Here is a 26,173-nt window from a genome sequence, read left to right as displayed (position 1 = left end):
ACAGAAAAGCTTTTTGGCAGTGGCCACTTCTATCCAAATTGCAATAAAGACTCTTTATGCTCCCAACAGTCAAAAAGGTAAAATGGAAATTTAGTTTTCATCTTCGTCTTAGGATATAATACTCGAATCCTCCTACCTGGACAATATCAGCAAGGCCTAACAGTAGTAAGCAAAGCCTCCTCATATTCAGTACCAACACATGTGAAATACAGAGTCAGTAGTTTGCTCTGCCCTTCATGCAAGGCAGCAGAGCCTTGGAGATTCTGCTGCAAATCAACTTCAATGAGGCAGAAAAACTAAAAGTAGTCCGGCTTCCTCCCTGCACTTCTGATATTAGTCAATCCCAGAAGGAAGCTCAGACGGAACCCCAGCCTACACTAAAACAACCCACTCCTTTTACCACTCCTCTATTCTGCTAATGTCAGCGGGGCTAGCATGAGAGCTAAGCTTTCACTACCAGTAGGGGCCAAGAAGCTGGTACAACTTACTGCCTCATTTTCACTTGAAAGATGTCACATAGTCATAGAACAGTCTCAGAAACTTGTGAGATAGTAACAGAAGGGTTAGTATTTAGGTCATCATAGTCCTGGAAGCAGAATATTACACTGAAAAGACAGGTGAAGAAATAATTGTTGAAAACGTTCCAACTTTTGTGAAATAAAACCACATATTCAAGTAATTAGGTGAATCGCAAATAGCATAAACCAAAAGAGGTTCATGCTAACATATGTAGCAATTAATTTTCCAAAACTAAACCGAAGTCATAAATCTTCAGAAACTGGATGAAGAAAAAAATCTTGAAAACACTCAGGGGGAGAAATGAACATTGCCTATAAAGAAGCATCAACACTGATGACGGCACATTTGTCATCTAACACAACAGAAGCGAGAAGGAAGTAGCACAATTTAAAATGACTAAAAGAATGGTCACTCAATCATCAACGCGACATTTAGTAAAAATATCCTTAATAATAAAAGGACACAAAAGCATTTGTTTTTGAGGTAGGGTCTTGCTCTAGTCCAGGCTGACCTGGAATTCACTATGTAGTCTCAGGTGACTTCAAACTCATGGTAATCTTCTTACCTCTGCCTCCTGAGAACTGGGATTAAAGGCATGCACCACCACACCCAGCTAACATTGTTAAATAAAAGGAAGACTAAAATATTACAGGCAAAATTTTACTTAAAGAATGCCTTAAGCAAGTTCCAAAAAGAGTAACAAAATGGTAAGACTTGCAAAAAAAAAAAAAAAAAGGAACAATACTAGGCTGGAGAGATGGCTGAGTGGTTCAAGTGCTTGCCTGCAAAGCTAGTGACTTGAGTCCGAGTCCCAGTACCCATGTAAAGCCAGATGCACAAAGGGGAGCACACATTTGGAGTTCATCCGCAGTGGCTAGAGGCCCTGGCACACCCATTCTCTCTGTCTGTTTTCTATCTCCCTCAGCATGCAAATAAATAAATAAATAAAAATATTTTTTAAAAAGGAAGAACACTGCAATAAGCAAAAAAAGAGAGAGAGAAGATAACTTCAACTAACTGTCCTAACGTAGTGACTCATGAGTGTCGTGTGTGTGTGTTGCATTCACATGTGTGTACAAATGTAAATGCCCCATTGCAGAAGCCAGAGGAAAACATGCGATAACCTCTTTTATCACTCTTCTTGCTTCCCTAACACAGAGTCTATCACTGAACCCGAAGCTCCCTGTTTTTCACTTAGATGAGCTGATGACGGAGCCCCAATCTTCCTGTCTCTGTCTTCCTCAGAATGTCACAGGGCTTATAGGCATGTGTGCCACCCCTGGCTTTTTATGTGGGTAGCAGGAATCAAACTCAGGTCCTCATGCTTACATAGAAATCACTCTTATCTAAAGAGCCATCTCCCTAGATTCATGAGTTTATAGTAGTGAAGCAAAAATTATGTCATTTGATATGGTTTTCAATGAACATGGAAAGAATACATAAACAAGTTAAATTTCAAAAGCAATGGGAATCAATCAAGATTTCCCATGGAATCTACCAGTATCAGTACCCTGAAAAATCAAATATGTACAATGTAGTGCCAAAAGCAATCACTAAGAGCATTATCCAAATCAGACACTGAAAATACTATAAATAAACAAGGTCATAAAATGTGTTTAACTACATGAAGGAAAAGCAAAGCAAGAGACAAACAGATTAAAAAAGCAATAAGAAAATGAATAGATTTATCAATAATCTTAAATATAAATGATCTAAGTATATAAGTTATAAGATTAGAATGTAGAAAGTAATAGAATTGAGCTACATGTCAGTTGCCCTGTATCTACATTCCAACACCCCAGTGAATGCCAAACCCTATGTTTACATGCACATGTACACACTGTTTTCTATAATAGTTTTTTCAAATATTTTTTAACTTATTTATTTATTTAATATAGCTGCTTGGGATTGAACTTGGGTATTCATTCTTGCACAGCAAGTTCTCTTACTCACTGAGCCATCTCCCAAGCCCCAAAACAAGCATACTTAAGACTTTTAATTCTTTTTCCATTTTAATATCATTTCTGTTTTAAATAAGTATATGTCACACAGTGTGATTTTAACTTTTGCAGCTTGTTGATATGGTGTCAAAAATAACATGAACTATTTTCCTTTCTAATAATGTCACAGATAGACAAGTCACTCTTGCCATAGACTTTAGCAGTCTCAGCATAAGGTTTTTATATTTATTTTTTTTCCTTAATAATTAAAGCATCTTAACGTTTCTCTTTGGTGTTAGAAATTAGTAACACAAGGACAACAGAAACGTACCCAAACACTTAAAAATTATATGATTTTTTCAAAGCACTAAGTAAAAGATCTAAAAAGCTCCATAAAAAGACCCAAACACGGTAGCTCATATCTGTAATCCCAGCACAAGAAGGCTGAGATAGGAGAAGGTGAGTTTGAAACCAGCCTGGGCTATAAGAGTGAGTTTCAAGTCAGCTTGAGCTAGACTAAGACTCTGCCTCCAACAAGAACATAGAGGGGGTGGAGACATGGCTTAACATGCTTGCCTGCAAAGACTAAGGACCCAGGTTTGATTCCCCAGTATCCACATAAAGCCAGATATACAAGGTGGCACAAGCATCTGGAGTTCATTTGCAGTGGCTAGAGACCATGACATGCCCATTATCTCTATCTGCCCCCTCTCTCATGCACAAATAAATAAATTTTTTTTTAAAGAACATATAGCTGGGCATATAGTCCCAGCACTGGGAAGGCTGAGGTAGGAAGATCGCTGAATAATCTACAGCCATTAGGGAAATTAAAGTTATTTAAAAGATCCCAAAGAGGGTTGGAGAGATGGCTCAGCAGCTAAAGGTAGTTGCTTGAAAAGCCTAATGACCTAGGTTTGATTCCCCAGTACCCATATAAAGCCAGATGCACAAAGTGGTGCTTGTGTCTGTTCGGCTTGCCTCAAAAAAAAAAAAAAGAGTTTAAGGTTATCTTCAGCTACATATTGAATTCAAGGCTTGTCTAGGCTATATAAGACCACTGTCTGAAGAAGAAAAAAAACACAACAATGAAATCTGTCATTGTCAACTATCTAAACGACCAAAATCCTATAAAGCATAAAGAGTATCTCACAAACCCAACACTCACTCATAATAAAATCTATCAATAAACTCTAAAAGAGGGGAAATTACTTGACTTGTTAAAGAATATCTCCAAAAAAATGTCGAATGATACAAGACTATACATGCTTCCCCACTGATTTAGAACAAGGCAAGGTTATCGCCTCTTACCATGCTTATCCTAAACAGCACTGAAATTTTTAAACAGTATAAAAAGGCATATGGGGGAAAAAAATCTTCAGAACTTAAAAGTAAATAATGGCCACTTAGATGTAACAACAAAAGCCTAATGCATAAAAAGGAGATCTGATCAAGTATTTCTCATTAATATCTAAACCTGTGGGCCAGCTACATCAGCATAGTTTACAGCCACAAAAGAAGAGCACAGATACCTCAAGGTTGGCCTCTGACCTCCAAAACATGCAGTGTCATGCAAGTGCCCATACACACATACACACACACACACACACACACACACACACACACACACACACACAAAGAAATTTAACCTTAAACAAGAAAATGGCACACAAGAACTGACGAGTTAAAAAAATAACAAAGGTCTAGTGTCTAGAATATACACAGCACCCTCAAGCCCGGAAGTAATTATTACAAAAAATCCAAGTAGAAAACAGGCAAAAAGCATAAGCAGCATTTCACTAAAAAGGATACACACATGATAAATTAAAAATTACAACTGAGGGCTGGAGAGATGGCTTAGCCTGTGAAGCCTAAGGACCCCAGTTTGAGGCTCGATTCTCCAGGACCCATGTTAGACAGATGCACAAGGGGGCCCACACATCTGGAGTTTGTTTGCAATGGCTGGAAGCCCTGGCACGCCCATTCTCTCTCTCACTCTATCTGCCTCTTTCTCTCTCTGTCACTCTCAAATAAATAAATAAAAATGAACAAAAAAATTACAACTGAGCTGCAGAGATGACTCACTGGTTAAAAGCACTTGCTTACAAAGCGTAATGGCCCAGGTTCAATTCCCCAGTTCTCACAGGGAAGCCCAGGATGCCCATTCACATTCTCTATCCATCATCTCTCTCATTATCTGTTTATGTCTCTCTCAAATAAATAAATAAATGTTTAAATACAATGTTCAGGGCTTGGGGAAATGGTTCAGCAATTAAGATCGCATGTCACTTAAGCATTAGGGCCCTTTAAGCCAAAGATTGCCAAGTTTGCCTTCCAAAACTCATGTAGAAAAAATTAAAAAGCTGTAACCCCCATCTGTAGGAATCAGAGACTGCAGTATCCATGGGACATGCTCTGGGTTGAGGGCAAAACTGTTCCAAAGAGCTACACATGTGAGTGATTAGAAGACAACCAACTTCTCTGGGCTCCATATGAACATGCATGGGGCACACATACATGCATATACCACACCACACACATATGCATACTCTATACATATGCACATGCACAATATCTGTGTGTGTGTATATTCAACATGAATAAAACACATACACAATTCACTCATAATGGCCCAACTAAAATACTGTCATAACATTAACTGTTTATTAGGGCTACAGAAGCTGTATGTTGAAGAGGTAAAGTATTTCAAAACTGTGGTGATGGCTATACCTATCAGTGATATTAAAATCCAACGACAGACCTGGTGTCCCATGCTTTAAATACTCAGGAGGCTGAGGTAGGAGGATTGCTGTGAGTTCAAGGCCAGCCTGGGCTACAGATTGAATCCCAGGTTATCCTGAACTAGAGCAAGACTTGCCTCAAAAATCAACAAAATTTGGGCTGGAGACATGGCTTAGCAGTTAAGGCATTTGCCTACAAAGCCAAAGGACCTCAGTATTATTCCCCAAGACCCATGTAAGCCAGATACACAAGGTGGCACATGCGTCTGGAGTTCATTTGCAGTGGCTGGAGACCCTAGTGCACCCATATTCTTCCTCTTTCTCTCTCTCTCTCAAATAAATTTAAAAAAAAAATTTTTTTTAATCAACAAAACTTGAAGGTCTAACCACATGGTACCTTCTTTTGAAATAAGGCCTTTCTAAAAGTAAACAAGTTAAAAGGGAGTTAGGAAGCCTCTACTCCAATATGACTAACACCCTATTAAAAGGGAAATTTAAAAAAAACCACCATGAATTATATACTGTAAATGGGTAAACTACATGGTATCTCAAAAAAGCTGGTTTAAACTTAGTACTTAAAAAGCCAGTCTCTAGCTGGGCATGGTGGCTCATGCCTTTAATCCCAGCACTCAGGAAGCAGAGGTAGGAGGATTACTGTGAGTTCAAAGCCACCTGAGACTACATAGTGAATTCCAGGTCACCATGGGCTAGAGTGAGACACTACCTCAAAAACACAAAAACAACAAAAAAGCCAGTTTCTAAAGCTTATATCTATAAAACTGAGTAACTCATATTATTAAATGATTTAATACAGGTACAAAATTTTATTTCAAGGAAAAATGTTTATAAAACCCTTGTAACTATAACTAGAATATTAACTGATTATTCTATTTTAATGCAGTAATTATATAAATAAATACAATATTGTTAAAATAAAGATTGTTAGGGGCTGGAAGATGGTGTGGCAGTTAAGGTGCTTATTTGCAAAGTCTAAGGCCCCAGGTTCAACTCCTCAGAACCCATGTAAGCCAGACACACAAGGTGACACATGTGCACAAGGTCACATATGCAGAGAAAGTGACACACACATCTGGAGTTCAACTGCAGTGGCTAGAGGCCCTGGCATACCAATTCATTCTCTCTCTCTCTCTCTCTCTCTCTCTCTCAAAAATAAATAAATAAAAGTTTTCAAAAAAATATTAAGCAAAAGCTTTTAACTGTATGTCTGAGCCTTCAAGTCTATAATGGAAAGTCGTGTTTAAATTTGTTCTTTATAACTACAGTATGCAAGTTCTGAAGTACAAAGCATAGAGAGCATCAGAATAGTATGAGAAACTCCATGATCCAATCTTCTAGTGTCACTGATTATTAACATCCTATTATTTCTCTTTTCTTTAAAATATATTTTCAGTTTTAACTTGTACATGGTAGGTGTACACATTACAGGGTCCAGTGTGACATTTTAATACATCATACAAGATGTAATGACTACAGTAATTGACATATCTATCATCTTAGACATTTATCACTTCTATGTTGAGAACATTCAAAACCCTCTCTATTAGCCATTTTTTTTAAATATCAATTAACTTTCTTCAACCACAGTTATCCTATGGTGCTACAGAACATGAGAAGTTGTTCCCCTTATCGAGCTATACCAAATACCAGTAACCAGCTTCTCTCCATGCACTTTCACAGGCTCTGGTAGTGCCTAGTATATTCTCTTCTATCAGATGAACATTTTAATACCCTACAACAGCCTCTAATTCCACTCATGTGGATGCAAACAGTAGGGTTTTGTTCTTCTTAGGCTGAATTATATCCTACCATTGACACATCTTCTTTGTCCATTCCATGGACATCCAGTAGATAGAGATTGAACAGGCAGTTTAGCGTGACTGGATCCCAAGGTGAAGAGGTCATTACACTTTACATCAGAAACTTCAGAAGGGTCTGACTTTTCCTTCTCTTTCCCCTCGGGGAGTCCTTCCTTCACTTCTGAAAAGATCCTTCCTAGAGAATTCAGACTCTGAGAATGATGGCCCAAGTCCTGACCCTGGTGTCAGAACTGGACTGGCTATGGGGCTCATTCAAAAAAGGTGGGCTTCTCAAACCCCGTCCTGCCTCCCTGAGCAAGAGCTCTACTGTGTTTCTTCTCTTAAGTCTCAAGCTTTCCAAGGCCTGTCTTGCCTCCTTAGACAAGAGCTATGTCTTCCTTTCCTTAAGCAGTCACTTCTTCCTCCTAAAGGTTTACACTTTTTTTACATTTATGAAAAAAATCTTTCTGAACCTTATCCTCTGGTTGGTGGATTTCATTCTTTGTATTCAGAAGTCAAGGATACAAGAATATCCCAAAATTATCAGTGTGTAGGCATATACTGGTACACTGGCAAAGAAAGCCCAAAATTCCTGTATCACAGGTTAACTCAATGTTATGGCTATCGTGAATACTGCTGCAATAAGCATGTGGATGCACATGTTTCCTCAACATATTAGAGGTAGCTCGAGTTTTAGGGGTTTTTCTGGGGGGCCGGGTTCAAGGTAGGGTTTCACTCTAAGCTCAGGCTGACCTGGAATTCACTATGTCGTCTCAGGCTGGCCTCGAACCCATGGTGATCCTCCTACCTCTGCCTCCTGGGTGCTGGAATTAAAGGCATGTACCATCACGCCAGGCTGTACTTTAAAAATAAAAATAAACTACAAAAATTCATGGTGGCACTCATTTGTAATTCAAATGCTCAGGAAGCAGATACAGGAAAGCTCCTTGGGGCTCAATGGTCACTCAGACTAGCCTACTAGACCAGTTCCAGACCCATGAGAGACCCTGTCTCAAAAAAAAAAAAAAAAAAAAAAAGGAGAGGAGGGCATGAATGGCCACAGAGGAATAACACTCAAGTTTAACCTCTGACCACTACACACACAAGCATACATGTATACATGCACTTACACTCACAAGTGTGCGTACATAAACCTACACATGCATACACATACACAAAAAAACTAATAAAACTCTCAAAAATAGTAATGCCTTAAATCATAATATATAAATTGTATAATCAATTTTCAGCCAGGAAAGTTTATCAAAAACACAGTGTGTGATATTTTTGAATATCTAGGTTACTTTTAAATACATAATACAAATTTAAGAGAGAAATCATAAAATTATCAAAACCATGCACACAAAGAAAAAAACTGTGAAATTTAAAAATTCAACAAAATATTTTAGTTTCCAGTTAATTTAACCAGCTCCCCCTTAGGTGCAATATGATTAAGCATTTTACCCTTTAAAGAAAAACTCTCAGAAATCTTCTTTATAGAAAGAAATATTGCTGAAAACTTGGACCTAATCTATTGACCAATAACATGGCCAACACAAACAATATTATTTAACTACATAATTGAAATAATAATTGAAGAAATGAAAAAAGAAATACATCAAAATAAAAACTATAACAAGATCTCCTGAAAAGAGAAAATAGTTATAAATTACACTTTTAATGAACCTTCAGTGAAAACTATATGGATAAATTATTCCCATAACAACATAATGTGTAAGAGTAGTAAATCATTAGTTAAATTGAGTTCTAAGCACTAAGAATAATGTTAGAAGTATATAAAACTAAAAATTACCTTTTCTCTTCTATTTCTCTACTTGTAACAATTTTAATGTGGGCTGGAGAGATGGCTTAGTGGTTAAATGCTTGCCTGTGAAGCCCAAAGACCCCGGTTCGAGGCTTGATTCCCCAGTACCCATGAAAGCCAAAAGCACAACAGGCCATATACATCTGGAGTTCATTTGCAGCAGCTGAAGGCCCTGGCACGCCCATTCTCTATCTATCTGCCTCTTTCCCTCTCTGTCTGTCACTCTCAAATAAATAGATAAAAATAAAACAAAAAGAAATAAAATTTTAATGTTATAAATTTTATTAATGAAATTAAAGTAAATACAACCAATAACTGAAGAGAACTTGAAGTATAATCCCAATATGGCTATAACATTATTTTCACTTATCATAATAATTCACTAATGACTTGGTGAGGATATTTATATAAGTGTTCAAAAGACACCCTATATGGTATCACTTCCTTTTTAGGTTTTAATATTAAAGTTATACTAGCATAATAAAACACAATCTTTTTTTTATTTCTAGGACAATTTCCATAGGGTTACTATTTCACTTTACATATTTGTAAGAATTCACACATGAAATAATTTACCCTGGAATTTTTTGGGTATAAAGATACTTAGTTACTGCGGGCATTTAATTCCAGCACTTAGGAGGCAGAGGTAGGAGTATCGCCATGAATTCGAGGCCACCCTTAGACTACATAGTGAATTCCAGGTCAGCCTGGGCTATAGCGAGACCCTACCTAGAAAAAACAAAAAATAAATAAAATAGAGATACTTAATTACAGTGTCACTTTTTTTCAAGATACTTAGAAATCTTTCAAGTTTCTCTATATTGCAATGCAATTTTCAGCTGTATTTTTTCCAAGGACTTTGTCAATTTCTTCAGATTTTCCAAATTTAGCGCATAATGCTACCCATAATGCCCTGTTATTTTTTTTACTTTGGAAATATTTTATTTTTATAACACTCTTTTCTTTCTTCCTTTTCTTTATTGGCAACTTCCATAAATACTAACAGTATACCATGAAAATATTCACCTCCCACCACCTTGTTTTCCCCTTCTGAATCCTCCCTGAACTGAATCCCTTCTTTTTTCCCCAAATTTATATATATATATTTTACATAGTATGGTCTTGTATCCTGTCACCGTGGTCTCCGGTTCCCTAAGGGCCCTCCTCAGTAGGGTTCTTGGTGTTCACTGTGGGGTATGTAAGGCCACCATCAGTCTCTGGGAAGGGGAGACCTTGCTTCAGAATGTTTTACCCTCCTTGTGGCTCTTACACTCTCCATGCCCCTCTTCCACGTGTCCCCTGGAATTGGCAGGAGTAGCAGCAGTGTGCTCTTACTGTTAGTTCTCTGCAGACTCTGTGTCTCTGTTGTAATTTGTTGCAATTCTCCATGTTTGTTGCTATCTCCCTGGAGGCAGTTGTCAGGCTAGCATGGGGAGCAGTACTCGTCGCCTCTGTAGATTCCTCCGGACGCAGGTGAATATGGGAGATGTGGCACATCTCATGGCGTGGCAGTCAGCTGACTTTTCTTTCTGAGTTGATGGACCTTGGACCTCCTCAGGATTCTTTTCCATCTCTCTCCCCTGAGGTTCTGGTGTGGTTACAATTCTACCATCATGACCAGAATGCTTGTTATTATATGTTTAATATAATACCTTCAATCTCTAGGAACATCTTCTCTTTCATTCCTTTCAGTATACCTTCATCTATTCTTTTTCTTCATCAGCAAGCTAGTCATTTTATCGGTCCATCTGAAGAGCACCTTTCAGCTATATTGACTTTCTCTATCATTATATCTATTATAAAAGTCCTTTCTTTACATTTTCTTTTTTTCTCTAAATTCAAGGAGTATATCTCAGCTTTTCTATTATTTTTGTTTTGTTTTGTTGTTGTTGCTGTTCAGCTATTCTTCTAAAATGTACAGCCAAGGCTATAAACTTTTCTCAAAACATACCTCCATCTCAATTTTTTCCCCCAGGGGGCAGGAGTGTGTGTGTGTGTGTGTGTGTGTATGCGCGCACGCACATTTATCCTTTTAAATGCTTTAAAAAATATTTTAGTTATTTATTTGAGAGAGAGAAAGAGGCAGATAAAGAATGAGCATGCCAAAGCCTCCTACCACTGTAAATGAATGCCAGAAACATGCCACTTTGTGAATCTGGCTTTACATAGGTACTAGGGAATTTAACCCAGACCCTTGGGCTTGGCAAACAAGTACCTTTAGCCATGTCTCTAGCCCTGTATTCACATTTCTGTGGGTACATGTGGAAGCCAGGGATCAATATTGGATTTTTTTGTTTGGGTGGGTTTTTGGTTTGTTTTTCGAGGTAGGGTCTCACTCTAATCCAGGCTGACTTGGAATTCACTATGTAATCTCAAGGTGGCCTCAAATTCACAGCAGTCCTCCTACCTCTGCCTCCCCAGTGCTGAGAATTAAAGGTGTGCACCACCACGCCCGGCTATACTGGGTATTTCTCTCATTGATTGCTCTTTACCTTATTTATTGAGACAGGGTCCCTCACTCAACCCCAGAGCTCACTGATTAGGCTAGTCTAGCTACCCAGCTGGTCATGGAAATCCACCTAACTCCACCACCACAACACTGGAAAGAAAGGCACATGCTGCCACATGTGCATTTACTTGAGTTCTCAGAATCAGGACTCAGACCCTCACACCTGCACAGAAAGCGCTTTCTCAACAGAGCCATCACCACAGCCCTTATAAATTTTTGAATGTTTATTTTCAACCAATTCGCTTTATCTAATTTTCATTGTGATGCCCTTTCTCATGCAATAGAGTATTCAAAAGTATTTTCCCAAATTCCAAAAATTTCAGAATTATACAGGTATCTTTTGTCACTGATTTCTAACCTGGTCCCATTGTAATCACAAACAGAATTACTTAAATCACCTGAAATTTTATAATACTTTCTAACAATGATACATGTTTCAATTTCAGTAAATGTTCCACGTGGGCCTGCATATATATGTGGACTTACTGTTCAGGCCATAGCAAAATAACTTGTATCAAAACTGGCCCTCTTCCTGCCAAAAACAACTATAAAAGCTAGACAAAACATATAAATGAGCTGTTTAAAGGCACTGGAAAGCAACCAATGTAGGCAAGTCTTGAGAAACTATAATTCTTGAGTACAGGGAATGACAACATCAGATGCATATTCACTTTAGCATTTTGCCTTAGGACATTTGGGATTCAGGGTTTAGGGGAAGTGAGTCCTACCAAAAAAACAGCATTCCTGGCTGACTGAAACAGATATTGGAGTTTAGGGAGTCTAAAACAACTGGTAATTCAAAGGCAAAAATATCATGGAGAAAGTGGGGAATACTACAGAGAAATGAGCCAAAAAATCTGTATTCAATCTCCCCTAAGGTGCCTGACAACTTCTCAGCTTTGCATATACAAGGCAAGACTCCAAGAAGCCTAGCAGAAAGCAGCATCTGGGAGCTAATGAGCTAAGCAGATATCTAAGCAACTGTACATGTGGTGCTAGGGAAACAAGGCTGGAATTCAGGGACAACAGTAGCTTTACAAATACCCAGGGTTTTCAGTTCAGACCTCAAAAGGAGTAGGAAGAAAACTAATACACACAAACCTTAACACAATCTCAAATTAGACCTTGATAGGATTAGTGGTCTGAAAGGTCTCTATCATCTTCTCAAGAGGAGGAAGGGGAGAAGGTACAAGAGGTGAAGAGAAGGAAAGGGGGAGCAGGGAAGGAGTGAGGAAGGGAAAGAGGTAGAGAAGGAAGAGTGGCAGCAGCGGAGTCTGTAATTTCAGGAGTCTATAATTCTTTATACAGTACTGAGCATCCAATTCCACTGAGAAGCAAATGAAAGCTCACTGCAGTTCAAATGGCAGGGGCGGGGGAGACAACTTCTCTTGGCTTGGGAGCTTTTCTTCTCTCTTATTCTTACTCTGTCTTAAAATAACTCATAATTGTTGTAAAAAAAAAAAAAAAGCTTTCTAATTGTGAGGGAAACTCAAGAGAAATAGCTCAAGCTGGTGTGGTAGCACACACCTCTAATCCAGCAGAGGTAGGTAGATCACCATGAGTTCAAGGCTACCCTGGGACTACATAGTGAATTCCAGGTCAACCTGAACTAGAGTGAGACCCTACCCCAAAGACAGAGAGAGAAGCAGGTCAAATAATTGAAAACCCATTAAAAACTTTAAGCCACAGGCAATTCAGATATTTTTTTGAGGTACAGAGGTTTAAAAATAGCTATGACAAATGTGGAAACACAAAGACAGAGAGAGAAGCAGGTCAAATAATTGAAAACCCATTAAAAACTTTAAGCCATAGGCAATTCAGATATTTTTTTGAGGTACAGAGGTTTAAAAATAGCTATGACAAATGTGGAAACACAAAGACCACTAGAAAAGAGTGAGGCATTTTTAATGATCAAAAGGCTTAGCAATTAAGGTGTTTGCCTGCAAAGCCTAAAGACCCTGGTTCAATTCCCCAGGACCCATGTAAGCCAGATGTACAAGAGGGCATATGTGTCTGGAGTTTGTTTGCAATGGCTAGAGGCCCTGGCATGCCTTCTCTCTCTCTCTCCCTCTCTGCCTGCCTCTTTCTCTCAAATAAATAAATAAAATATTTTTTAAAAAAGGAACTTCTAGAGCGGATAGAATTATTAACTTATTAAGTGGCTTAGTAGCAAACTGGACATACCGAACAGATTAGCAGACCAGAATGCATATTAATAAGTACTCAAACTGAAACACAAAACAAAAAGGATGTCTAAACATTATATCAAGTTCATTTATAACTTAACATTTTACATATTATTTTGACTATGTAAACTCTCAGCTATTTAAAATTTCTTGGTATGGGGTGCATTTGTTCATTTTTCCTTTAAATTCTATCAATTTTTGCTTTCTGTTTTGAAGTAATATTATATGATGCATGTGTGTGTACATATATATATGCTTACATGTATATGTTAGAATTACTAAATAATTTAAATTTAGCCTTTATGAATTATTAAGAATGGCCCTTTAATCATTAAGAAGTATCTCCCAATAAAATGTTTATTGCTTACTTTGTCTATTTTGTTTGATAATATAAGCTTTGGATGAAACAGGATACAATGCAAAGAATCTTTCTCTCTCTGTATTACTTTTAGCTTGCTGTGATCACATACCTGACAAGATACAACTTAAGAAAGAAGGGTTTATTTGGCTTACATTTTGGGAGATGTAGTCCATCACTGCAACCAGTCACATTGCATCTGGAGTCAAGAAGCAAAAAGCAGGGCTAGAGAGATGACTTAGCCCTTAATGTGTTTGCCTGTGAAGCCAAAGGACCCAGGGTAAATTCTCCAGGACCCACATAAGCCAGAGGCACTAGGTGGCACATGCATTTGGAGTTTGTTTATAGTGGCTGAAGGCTCTGGAGTGCGCATTCTCTCTCTCTACCTTCCTCTCTCTCAAATAAATATTTTTAAATATTTTTAAAAGAAAAAGAAAGGAAGGGAGGGGGTACTTAGTAGGATGGTATTGTATATATGTAAGTAGAATAATAGATTAATGGGGGTGAAAAGGCCTAAGTGAGGTCAGGAGAAGAGACTAAGTAAACAAAAGGTGGAGAGAAGGCTAATCAAAATCTAAGAGGATATAAATAAGTCATGGAAACCTACCTTTTTGGACAATGGAACACTCAAGAGCCATAAATTGTTACTAGAAAATTTTCAGTGCCACGGATGGGATACCTTCCAGTGAGTTGTTGTCCAGGGAGGTCCCTGATTCCCCCAAAACATTACAGGTCATTGCCAAGGCCCTTGGTTTCCCACCAGGAATAGATAAGACCCTATTGCTGAAGACTGTACATATTTGGGCTGCAAGGTCACTGAGAAATCCTGCTGGAAATGAGCTGAAAACCTCCTCCCTATAGACCAGCTGACAGAAAACTGGAAAAAGCCATACTGCATGCAGTTCAATGAGAGAGAAAGAAATCACCAATGAAGACACTAAACAGTGGACACTGCAAGCTTTATATTTGGCTGGCCAGGCCAAATGAGCCAACAGGTGCAATAGTGGCACGTCTGTTATGGGGGAAATCAACTGCCTTCTAATTTGACTGGAGGTCTGCTTCATGGGAGGGAATACATCCCTGATACTGAAAACCTACAACAGGGACAGTCATGAGCCCTAGGGGTGTAACATTTGCTGCTGTCTAGGTAAAAGTATATACTATGCTCACCAAATTGCCCAGTAAGTACTTCTTTTAATGTTCTTACTCATACATTAATGCTACTCTCACTTTTGTTAGAGAAGTTTTTCTTTTCAGATGGCAGTGACCTTGGCATGACTCAGAAGGCACCATGGTGCTGGAAAGAAGTGACAAGAGTGATCAGCACTGCAATATGTCTATCACACCTTCCAAGGCTCAGGGTCCATTGCAGAAGAGGTGGGGGAAAGAATGTAAGAGCCAAAGGAAAAGTAGGACTCCTTACAAACGTGCTCCTCCAGACACAAACTGGCCTGGAGATCCATGATCTCGTAGTGCCTGACACTACCTACACAAGACCATCATAATAAGAAGAACAGAGCATGGCATCAAAGTAAAAGAGAGACTGATTGAAAGGGGGGAGCGGATATGTAGGAGAATGGAGTTTCAAAGGGGAATGTGGGAGGAAGGAGGGCATTACCATGGGATATTGTTTACAATTACGGAAGTTGTCAATAAAAAAAAGGGGGGCGCTGGAGAGATGGCTTAGCGGTTAAGCGCTTGCCTGGGAAGCCTAAGGACCCCGGTTCAAGGCTCGGTTCCCCAGGTCCCATGTTAGCCAGATGCACAAGGGGGCGCACGCGTCTGGAGTTCGTTTGCAGAGGCTGGAAGCCCTGGCGCGCCCATTCTCTCTCTCTCCCTCTATCTGTCTTTCTCTCTGTGTCTGTCGCTCTCAAATAAATAAAAAATTAAAAAAAAATGTTTAAAAAAAAAAAAGCAGCAGCAGAAAGCAGACAGGAATTAGGGTTGGACTATAAAACCTCAAGGTCTGCCACCATTAACCCACTTCCTCCAGTAACCTTCTAAACCACCACCAACACTAGGGACCAACTGCTCAAATGCATGAACCTATGGGGAACGTTTCACAGCCAAGGTATAATATCCTGACCATGGCCCCCGTAAGTGCTTAGTAACCTCACAGTGTAATTTCAAACGTCACTATAATCTCTGACAGTGCCAATACTGCTCAAAATTCCAAAGTCTCTTCTGAGATTCAAGCTACTCTCAATTATGAGCCCCTATAAAGTAAAAAACAAGTTACACTCGGGAGGCAGAGGTGGGAGGATTGTGAGTTCGAGGCCACCCTGAGACTCCATAGTGAATTCCAGGTCAGCCTGGGCTACAGTGAGACCCTACCTCGAAAAACCAAAAAAAAAAAAAAAAAAAAACAAGTTACATAGTTCCATTATACACTGACAGTGAGTAAACATGCCTATTCCAAACAGGAGAAATTAGGATATAGCAAAGTAAGATGAGACCAAAGTAAGACCAAAATCCAGGACTTTAAGCACAAAAACCTACAGTTCCATGTCTGGAATCTGTGACTCATAACTGAATAAACTACACTGCAACAGTCTTGGAGAGCTCTGGCCCTCCAGCTCTGTCTGTCATCTTGAAGCACATATAGCCTATCTCTTGGGAAGATCTATTATATGCCTACATTTCCTTGGCAAACATCCCATGGCCCTGGCATCTAGGTTGTAACTTTAGCTTCATGTTTCCAGCATCATGTATTGGCTTTTTGGAACCTCCTTGTAGAGAAACTAACCCTACCACACACTACTTGACCTCATCAGCTTTTGGGAACCCTAGTGAGAGCATCCAGCACACCTTCAGACATGCATTTTGCATGCTTGCAAGACCAGCACCATGTGGCAATGCTGTCAAGTTCTACAGCAAGTTGGAGCTGGTGTTGGAGTCTGGCACCCTTCTACAACAGCACTGTAAGCATGCTGTTCCACTGTCACTTATCCGTGGCTTCTCTTGTGAAGTAAACTACTAGCTTCTTTTTGCCTTTGTTTCTATTTGTGTAGCAGTTAACTTCTTACTGTTGAGAAAAAAACACCTGACTAGAAGCAGCTTATGGGAGGAAGGGTTTATTTCTGCTAACAAGTTCAAGGGGAAGTTTCATCATAGCAAGAAAAGCATGACAGACCAGACAGCCAGGACCTCACATCTTGTCACAACAGCTGAAGGAAGCAGCAAGAATAAGCAAGCTAGCCCTGACAAATCTGAGTTGGGCTATATAATCCCATTGACACACCTCCTCTAACAAGGCTCCCACTGACTCCACCACTTTGGACTCAAAGATGAGGCTCAATCACAAACACATGAAGCTACGGGGAACATTTTACATTCAAACTACTACCATTTGTCTCTGCTTGTAAAGATTTTGTGTCTTTAATTACCGGTGTTATAATACTGTGTCTAGATAAACTTTTTTGTGTTTTTCCTGCTTTGGTTTGACAGTACTTCTTGAATTTAATACTTCTTTGACACTTTAATACTTCTCTTCTAATGCTGCTTTGCACTGCTCACTGCATGCCTTCGTGGACTCCACTGACAGGGGCTCATGTTCTTAGTTCTACCTGACATTTTCTTCTGGACTCGGAATAAATTTAACCCTCAACTCCTCAATTTTAGTTTTCTGCTAGACTGAGAATTAATTTAACCCTCAACTGCTCAATTTTAATATAGCACTTTTTTTGTTTGAGACAGTTGCCCTAGGCATCTCAGGCTGGCCTATAACTTACTATGGAGTCCAGACTGACCTCAATCTCACAATCCTCAAGTCTCAGACTCCCAAGTACTGAATTATCGGTGGTATGCTATCATATCCAACTAATTTTAATTTTTTTAATTTTTATTTTATATGTGTGTATGAAAGAAAGCGGGGAGAGGGAGAGAGGATCTGCACACATGCCACAGTACACGTGTGGAAGTCAGAAGACAACTTTTGAGTCAGTTCTTACCTGTCGACCTCATTTGAGGCAGCATTCTCACTCTGTTGTTCTCTGCTGCACTCAATATCAGCATATAGGAAATTCTCCTGTCCCCACCTCCCATGTTGCCATCACCGTTAGCAAGCCAGAATTGCTAAAACCTGCCATTACTTTCTTTTTAAATTGAGAGTCAGGGAGAGAGAGAAATGGGTGCACCAGGGCCTTAGCTACTGCACACAAACTCCAGACACATGTGCCTCCTTGTGCACATGTGAGACATTGCATGCTTGCATCACTGTGTGTCTGGGTACATGGGATCTGGAGATTTAAACGTAAGTTCTTAGGCTTTGCAGGCAAAAGCCTTAACTGGTAAGATATCTCTCCCTCTCTGCCACTACTTTTTATGTGGGGTCTGGAAATCAAACTTGAGTATTCCAGCTTGAGTGATAAGCACTTTCGCCATTGAGCCATCTCCCCAGCTCCTTAATTTTCTTAGTATTTATCTTCCTGGATTCTTCACTTTCAAAGCATGTGATCATCAAAACTCTGAACTAGTTATTCTTGTCCTAGACTGCCATCATGGACTATTACCTTTGACTGTAGTCTGTTCTAATTTCTTCCAGCAGTAACTGAGTCCATGGGAGATAAATAATTTGGAAGGGTTTGCATGTTCAAAAATATAATAAGCTATTCTTAGTTTTAATGCATAATTTGGTTGGGACATACAATTTAGGCTAAAAATTATTTACTTTGAGAATTTAAACCTAAAATTTTATTGTCGCTTCCAGTGATGTTTTTGAAAAGCAGGTAACATTTTACTCTTATTCATTTATATCCTTATAGATTATTACCTCTACAATCATATAGAGACTTTCATCCATCATCTGTAGTATTCAGAACTTTTTAAACACATTTTGTTGCCATTCTTTTTTGTTTTATTTTGTTTTACATGGTAGAGTCTCTCTTTGCTCCAGGTTGACCTGGAATTCACTATGTAGTCTCAGGGTGGCCTAGAACTCAAAGCAATACACATATCTCTGCCTCTCAAGTGCGGGTTTAAGTGCGGATTAAAAGTGTGCACCACCATTCTCAGCTTTGCTGTTTTTCTTTTTTGTTGTTGTTTTTTGGTTGCCACTCATTCTACTAGGGTTTAGTCATTCTATTCAAGATTTCCTCCTTTCTTTCATCTCTCAAGGCTTTAGTCATCCCATTCAAGACTTCCTCTTTCTTTTATCTCTCATTTTCTAACACATGTTATTCAAATACAGGATATGTACATTATCTATATCTATACAATATACCACAACTGTAGCAACTTAAAATAGTAGCCTTTTGTTTCTACACAACTGTTTGAATTGGGAATCTGAGACGTGCACATGACAGTGGCTCATTTCTTCACTAGACTGGTTCAGTTGAGAACAGAGTATCGATGATGAAGTCATCACATGCTTACAGCCATGGTATTGTCTTGTTAAGATCCCTAATGTTCCTCTTCTTACAGCTTCTTTCTCTTCACATCTCTCATTACTCAGTCTATCCTGAGCTTCTGGATATGTCAGTAGGCCTCTAAAATGGAGAGAATGGAAGCTGCATGACTTCCTAAGGCCTACAGGTGGGAAGGTTCAGAATGCAACATTCTAATGATTACACAAAGCCATATGACCAATTATAGGGTCAAATGGAGGACAAGCACACTACAGCCTAACAGTAGGAGTGATACTGAACACAAGAATGGGAAGCACCCATGGTACCCAGCTTTTCAGACATTCTACCATAGTCTGCAGTCTGACTTCAAAGTGCCGTTCTTCCAAGGCTGTCAAACATTCATCCATTTCATACTATCAGTTTTTAACACCAATATCTAATGGTTTATTTCAGATCTGGAATTGTTCCACCAATATGGGTTTTCTTGATCTCAAAACCTGGATGTTCAGTGGGAGAAGAGGGCTGGATATAGAAGGGGGGATGAAGGGTGTCAATATAATGACTATAGTTTTTTCACTTACTACCCTATTGTTCATATGCCATCTTCAAGGTGGTTGGTATCCCTCAGGTCAGATATCATCTTTTTTTATCATCTCTAGAGAATGATCCTCCAATTTTATTCTGGAGTGACATAATCATGCTACCATTCAGAGCAAAGGGAGAAGGCTCAGGAGAACACATTTCTTCAAGTACATTGCCCTCACTTCCAGAGATATCTACACCACCAATTTTTCAACATTTTGAGTTTTCTTTGGAGTAAACCAAGTTGCTTTTCAGTTTTGTCTCTTCTTTTTATCTTAGGATTCAGTTTGCACACTAAAGTCTAATCAATTACCAATGGCCTTCCTCCTTTGTAACTTACAACGCTTTTCATTATACAATATTTAAGTCCCTTTATACCATTTAAGTTGGGGATGGAGAAGAATGAAGTAAATATATGCAGTTGCTCCGTTCCCTTCAGCTAGAATTATTTTATGGCATATAAGTACAAGGTTTATTACTATAGCTGCTATTGCTACTCACTACACCTACAAGTAAACTAAAACTGAAAGTAAAGTAGTCCAAAATAATATTTTCTTTTTTTAATGTTTTGTTTTTATTTTATTTTTAGTTATTTATTTGAGAGTGGCAGACAGAGAGAAAGAGGCAGATAGAGAGAGAATAAGCGTGCAAGGGCCTCCATCCACTGCAAATGAACTCGACACATGCGCCCCCTTGTGCATCTGGCTAACATGGGTCTGGGGAATTGAGCCTCAAACCAGGGTCCTAAGGCTTCACAGGCAAGCACTTAACTGCTAAGCCATCTCTCTAGCCCAATATTTTCTACTACATTAAAAACAAGGGTTTTAGCCAGGCGTGGTGGCACACGTCTTTAATCCCAGCACTCGAGAGGCAGAGGTAGGAGTATTATCCATGAGTTCGAGGTCACCCTGAGACTACAGAGTGAATTCTAGGTCAGCCTGGACCAGAGTGAGACTCTACCTCAAAAAAAAAAGGGGGGGGGGGTTTCTCTCAATAGGAGCATGGGGGAAGCACATGAAAAGAAGGGCCGTGGACAGGGTGGGATAAAACCTAACCTTACAATTTTTCTTCTCTTTTTTCCCCCCTTGCTCTAGCCTGTAACTCCCAATATCAGAATGTGGTTACAACCCACAATGAGCTGTTGATTGGAGAGACTACAAGGTCCCCAAAACAAGACAGACTTCTATCAAAGCACTTGATACCCACCTGAGATAAGTGGTAAGATCCTACTGCTGAAGACATCATATGCTGTTGGCACTGAACATGGAGAGACCTGGCTGGAATCCGGAAGACAGCCAGACCCCAGACAGCCCATCTAGTGCTAGAAGGCACTACATAAGCTACTGGGAGAAAGTGGCCAACAACTGTTTGAGCACCCAGGGTCTAAGCTACTCAGAAGCAAACACCTTGATGTGATGTACACACAAATGCAATAGTGGCACACAGCCTTGATGGGTAACCAATAGCTTTCTGATTGGCTAAGAGATCCATTCAGGGAAAGGAACCCATATCTAGAATGGGGAAATAGGTCAGAATCATATTCAGACAATAATTTTGTTCTCCAATATCAAGCTCCCAATAATCTTGGGCTAAAAGAGAACTACATCCATCAAATTCTCTCTAAATTAATAACATATAACCTATGCTGACTGCACTCTCCACTGGAGAATCTGCTTCTCTTTTGCAGACAGGAGTGAGACCAAGGAGATAAACTATCCATCACACTTCAGCCTAGGCCCAGCTGAAACCACAGAGGAACTTAGGAGACGAGCAAAAGTGCTACTTCCATGGACAACCTGATAACCAATGCCAGGGTGAAGGAGACAGACACTGAAGACACTCAACACATACCAAAGCAGAGATCAGAGCCTCCTAAGAGCCCATCACTGTAGTAGACTAAAAATACACCCAACATGGCTCAGGGAATTTGCAGAAAAGGGGATAGTTTGTTAGAGCCACAAGTTGGGACATCATGACTTGAGGCATTGCCTCTCCCCAAAACTGACTGCTGCTCCCAAAACACATAACCCACAATCCCCACAGGGATAACCTGCAAACCCAATGTGAAGGGCCCCCTTCAGAAAGAGGACAGGGATGAGGGAAAGGATGGTAGCAACACGTGAGGGTTCCATACTAACTATGTCAATAATTAATAAAATAAATAAATAACAAGGGTTTCTTTAATCACAAGTATAGTGATCTAACATTTCAAGTCAACCAAATGAATTAACCAAGAGTAATCTGAAAGTGCCCTTTAAACAGAGCCATGATAAGCTAAATGCTGATTCCTTGAAGAATTTTAAAATTTGAACTTGAGGAAAAAAATAACTAATATACAAGAGTTAGAGGGGAGAGAGATAGAGGTGGAGAGGGAGAGAGGGAGGGAGGGAAGATGTAGGAGATTTAGGTCCGTCTTGATCCTACCCTCTCCAGTGTCTTGGGGTTCAGGTGTTTCCTATAAGGGTCTAGTGAAGGTTCAGCCATTTGGTCTGTCTTTTAGGAAGTAGAATTTTATGGTACCATTGCCGTTTGGGTCCGGATTACTGTTTTCCACCCTTTGATTCCCTCCCCGCCCTCCCATCCATCTTATTGTCTAGTCCATGAGGTGCTTGCTGGGTATGTAAGGCATCTTGGGCAGATTCAGGTTAGGTGTTGCAGATGAGTGAGACTATGTGTCGATTTTTTTTTGTGATTGGGTAAGTTCGCTGAGAATGATCTGTTCCAGGTTCAACCATTTTTCCTCAAATTTCTTTATGTCGTTTTTTCTTACTGCTGTATAGAATTCCATTGTGTAGATATACCACATCTTTGTTATCCATTCTTCTAATGATGGACATCTGGGTTGATTCCAGCTTTTAGCTATTACAAATTGAGCTGCTACAAACATGGTTGAGCAAATCTCTCTGGCTTTTGGTTTGAAGGTTTTAGGGTAGATGCCCAGTAATGGTATAACTGGGTCTGTTGGTATTTCTATAGTCAGCTTTTTCAGGAGTCTCCATATTGCTTTCCAAAGTGGTTGTACCATCCTGCATTCCCACCAACAGTGAATGAGTGTCCCTGCTTCTCCACATCCTCGCCAGCATTTATTTTCATTTGACCTTTTGATGTTGGCTATCCTTATTGGGGTAAGGTGGAATCTCATAGTTGTTTTAATTTGCATTTCTCTGATGATTAGGGATGATGAACATTTTCTTAGGTGTGTGTTTGCCATTTGTATCTCTTCCTCTGTGAATTGCCTGTTTAACTCTGTGCCCCATTTTGTGAGTGGGGTAGTTGTCTTCTTATTGTTTAGATTTTTGAGTTCTTTGTAAATTCTAGAGATAAGGCCTCTATCAGTTGGATAACCTGCAAATATTTTCATATTTCTCATAGACTGTTTAAAAATACAGAACTTAAAACTGTATAAGATTACACATTTTCCTACTTTTTTCTAAGAAAAAAAAAAAAAACCTGCTATGGTTTGCATGTGGTTTAATCCCACACTGGGTTGTATGTTAGAGGCTTGCTCCTCAGCATGGTGAAATGTTAAGAAGTAGAGCCTACAGAAGGTGATTAGGTCAGTAGGAGGGCTGCCCTAGGAATTTTTTAAGGTAATTGTCACAAGAATGGAGTGTTTTCAAATGACAGAACTTGAGCAGGGCATGGTAGCACATGCCTTTGATCCCAGCACTTGGGAGGCAGAGGTAAGAGGATCGCCATGAGTTCAAGGCCACCCTGAGACTCCATAGTGAATTCCAGGTCAGCCTGGGCTAGAGTGAAACCCTACCTCAGAAAGAACAACAACAACAACAAAATAATAATAACAGAACTTGACACCCAAACAGCTCTCTGGCTTTGTCACTACATGATCCTTCTTACTGCCACCACTGTATTAGTTACCATTCATTCATTAGGAGACCCTCAGTAGATATGGAAATGATGGGGTCACCTTGTCTTACAACTTTTAGCCTCCAAGAGCTAAATAAACCTCTTTTCTTTATAAATTACACAGCTTCTTATATGTGTCTATAGCAACAGCAATAAGACTATTTATTAATATTATTCTATTTATTTGTGTTCCTTAACTATATTGATGGCATACAAAGATAAACGTGTGAGCAGAGATAAACACATTATTTTGTAGCACCAAAATACCAAAATAGCAATCAACTAAAACTGTAATATGCTACTTAATGGCATAAAATGCCTAAAGAATGGGGTAGCTTTTATGGGACTTTAGAGCAAAAGGCTTCTCAAGGATCATAAATCAACTGACAAAAGACATCATTCTCCAAGTTTTTGAAAGCAAACATGAAACTAGAATGAGTTCTACTAACTACCACACAGCAAAGAATAGTAGTTATGATAATCATTTTTTCTAATTTTTCCTTTTCTGTTTTTAGGCAGCACTAGGGATGGAACTATAAAAAAGCACTCTACTACTCAGTTATATCCCAAGCCTATGTTTTATTGTGTTAACTGAAGTAAATTAATGATAAAGATAATGTAAAAACATAAATATATAATCATAATAAGGCTAATTTGTTCATATATACACCTGTCAGCTAGAAAAAGAGTTAAATCACAGTCACTTGCCATTCTTCCGGGAGCTCTTGTGCAGTGCTGTTGGTGGGCAGGGCTGAGCAGGCGCTGCGTCTGGAGGCGTGGCCGAGCCTGTATGATGAGCCTTGACCTTATCAGCCCAGCTGACACCTGTGGCAGCCAGACGTGGAGCAGCCACTGTGCCAGACGAACCCCTACGGAGAAGAACATATTTAATACATTAAATATGAAAGTAGTGAATTAAATATATAAATACGTTAATTTTATATTAACTATGTGTGTATCTACACTTATAAAAGAGTAAAACACTATCAGTAATGGAACAACTCAAATTCATAAATTTATCTTAATCTAGTGCTTATTTTATATATATCATGTAGTAGAATAGAGACCAGTGAATAAAGACAATATGCAAGCATTCTCTAGTTTATATATAAATTCTTGAAAATCCTCTTTTAAAAAAGACTTTACTAGTACCAATGTGCATTAACTTGCCAATCTGGACAAAGTTACTATTAAGACTGGATATTTTTCTATGTACAACTCATATAAACTACAAATATGAAGCTTTATTTGTAATATTCAATTTTGGCTCTTTAAAATGAGGTAAAAATCCAATAATGCAATTATCCTCAAATTATTTTTCCCAAATTTCATAGCTATCCTATCCATTCATTTTAAAGCCACTTTATTTTAATAGCTCATCCATGTCAAAACCTCACAAAAACTTTGCTCATTTTTTTCAGAAACAATGATTCTTTTTGATGATTTACCACTGATTATTTAATATTTAAATTATGGGCTAAAATAATGAACAAAACTTGCATAAGCCAAGCTTGATAACTAACAAAATAATCAGAGTAAATAAAACCCAACCAATACAAACAGGTGTGAGTAGATGCACAGAGGGTTATCATTATAACTTATGAACCACAATTATTCAGAAAACAGAAAGAAACAATATGTTTTGCAATGATAATGAAAAGTTGTCAATTAACCAAATAACATAATTATATGGTGTGGTAGTCTGAAAGGATGTCTCCCAATAGGTTCAATTTTATTACAGCATCTTGGATTTCCAGCTCTCTGGCTGGAAGAAGTGTCACTATGGGCAGATCCTAGGGTCCACCCGTAAGGTGAGATTGGGGGCAGACCTGGAATCCCAGCCCAGGGTATGCACACAGAGTCTGACCTCTGCCTGGAGCTCCTGGAGTGTGCCTGCTGGTGCTGGTGGGGGGATTTTGCAATTGTGTCCCTCTTACTTGAGCCTCAGTCTTTTATAGATCCTGGAGCTTGCCATCCTCTTTTCATGAGCTCTGGTGATGCTTGGGTCTCTGCTCCTCTATGGGACTAGAGCTGCAGATGTGCGTGGCCACACCTCGCTGGGGGTCAAACTCAAGTTGTCTCTTGGCCTTCTTCAGGCTCTCATGCTTGCACAGAAGTGCTCCTGACCACTGAGCCTGCTCTCTGACCCAAAAAAAGGATTTGTTTTGTAAATGTTTTCTTCTATCTGATTCAAAAAGTAACAATATAATACTTATAGAGCTGGGCAGGGAAGATGAGTAAGAGTCAAGCACTTGCTGTACGAGCATGAGGACCTGAGGTTAATTCCAGAACCTACATAAAGTAGGGTACGGTAGCTGCCATTTGTAACCCCAGCATTCCTAGAGTTAGACAGAAGGTGGAGAGAGACTCTGAGGAGGCCTGCGGGCTAGTATGGCACACACAGCAATAAGCAGGAGACCCTGTCTCAAACAAGGTGAGAGGCAAAGACCACCCGCGAGGCTGTCCTCTAACCTCCACACAAGCACT

The 26,173-nt window shown here is 39.2% G+C and overlaps 1 protein-coding gene across 2 annotated transcripts in view; it reads right to left on the bottom strand.

Annotated features, from left to right (window-relative positions):
* Scaper (S-phase cyclin A associated protein in the ER) overlaps positions 1–26,173 on the bottom strand; it is a 424,329-nt gene that overhangs the window by 322,119 nt on the left and 76,037 nt on the right. For both annotated transcript variants that reach the window (XM_004660424.2, XM_004660425.2), the window contains exon 8: positions 24,395–24,555. In XM_004660424.2, coding sequence (XP_004660481.2) covers positions 24,395–24,555 — 161 coding nt within the window. The remainder of the gene's footprint in view (positions 1–24,394; positions 24,556–26,173) is intronic.

Source organism: Jaculus jaculus, chromosome 10 (genome assembly GCF_020740685.1).
Source record: "Jaculus jaculus isolate mJacJac1 chromosome 10, mJacJac1.mat.Y.cur, whole genome shotgun sequence".
Taxonomy (NCBI): Eukaryota; Metazoa; Chordata; class Mammalia; order Rodentia; family Dipodidae; genus Jaculus; species Jaculus jaculus.
Note: the sequence above shows the minus strand (reverse complement) of the source record. Positions and strands in the feature narration are given on the sequence as shown.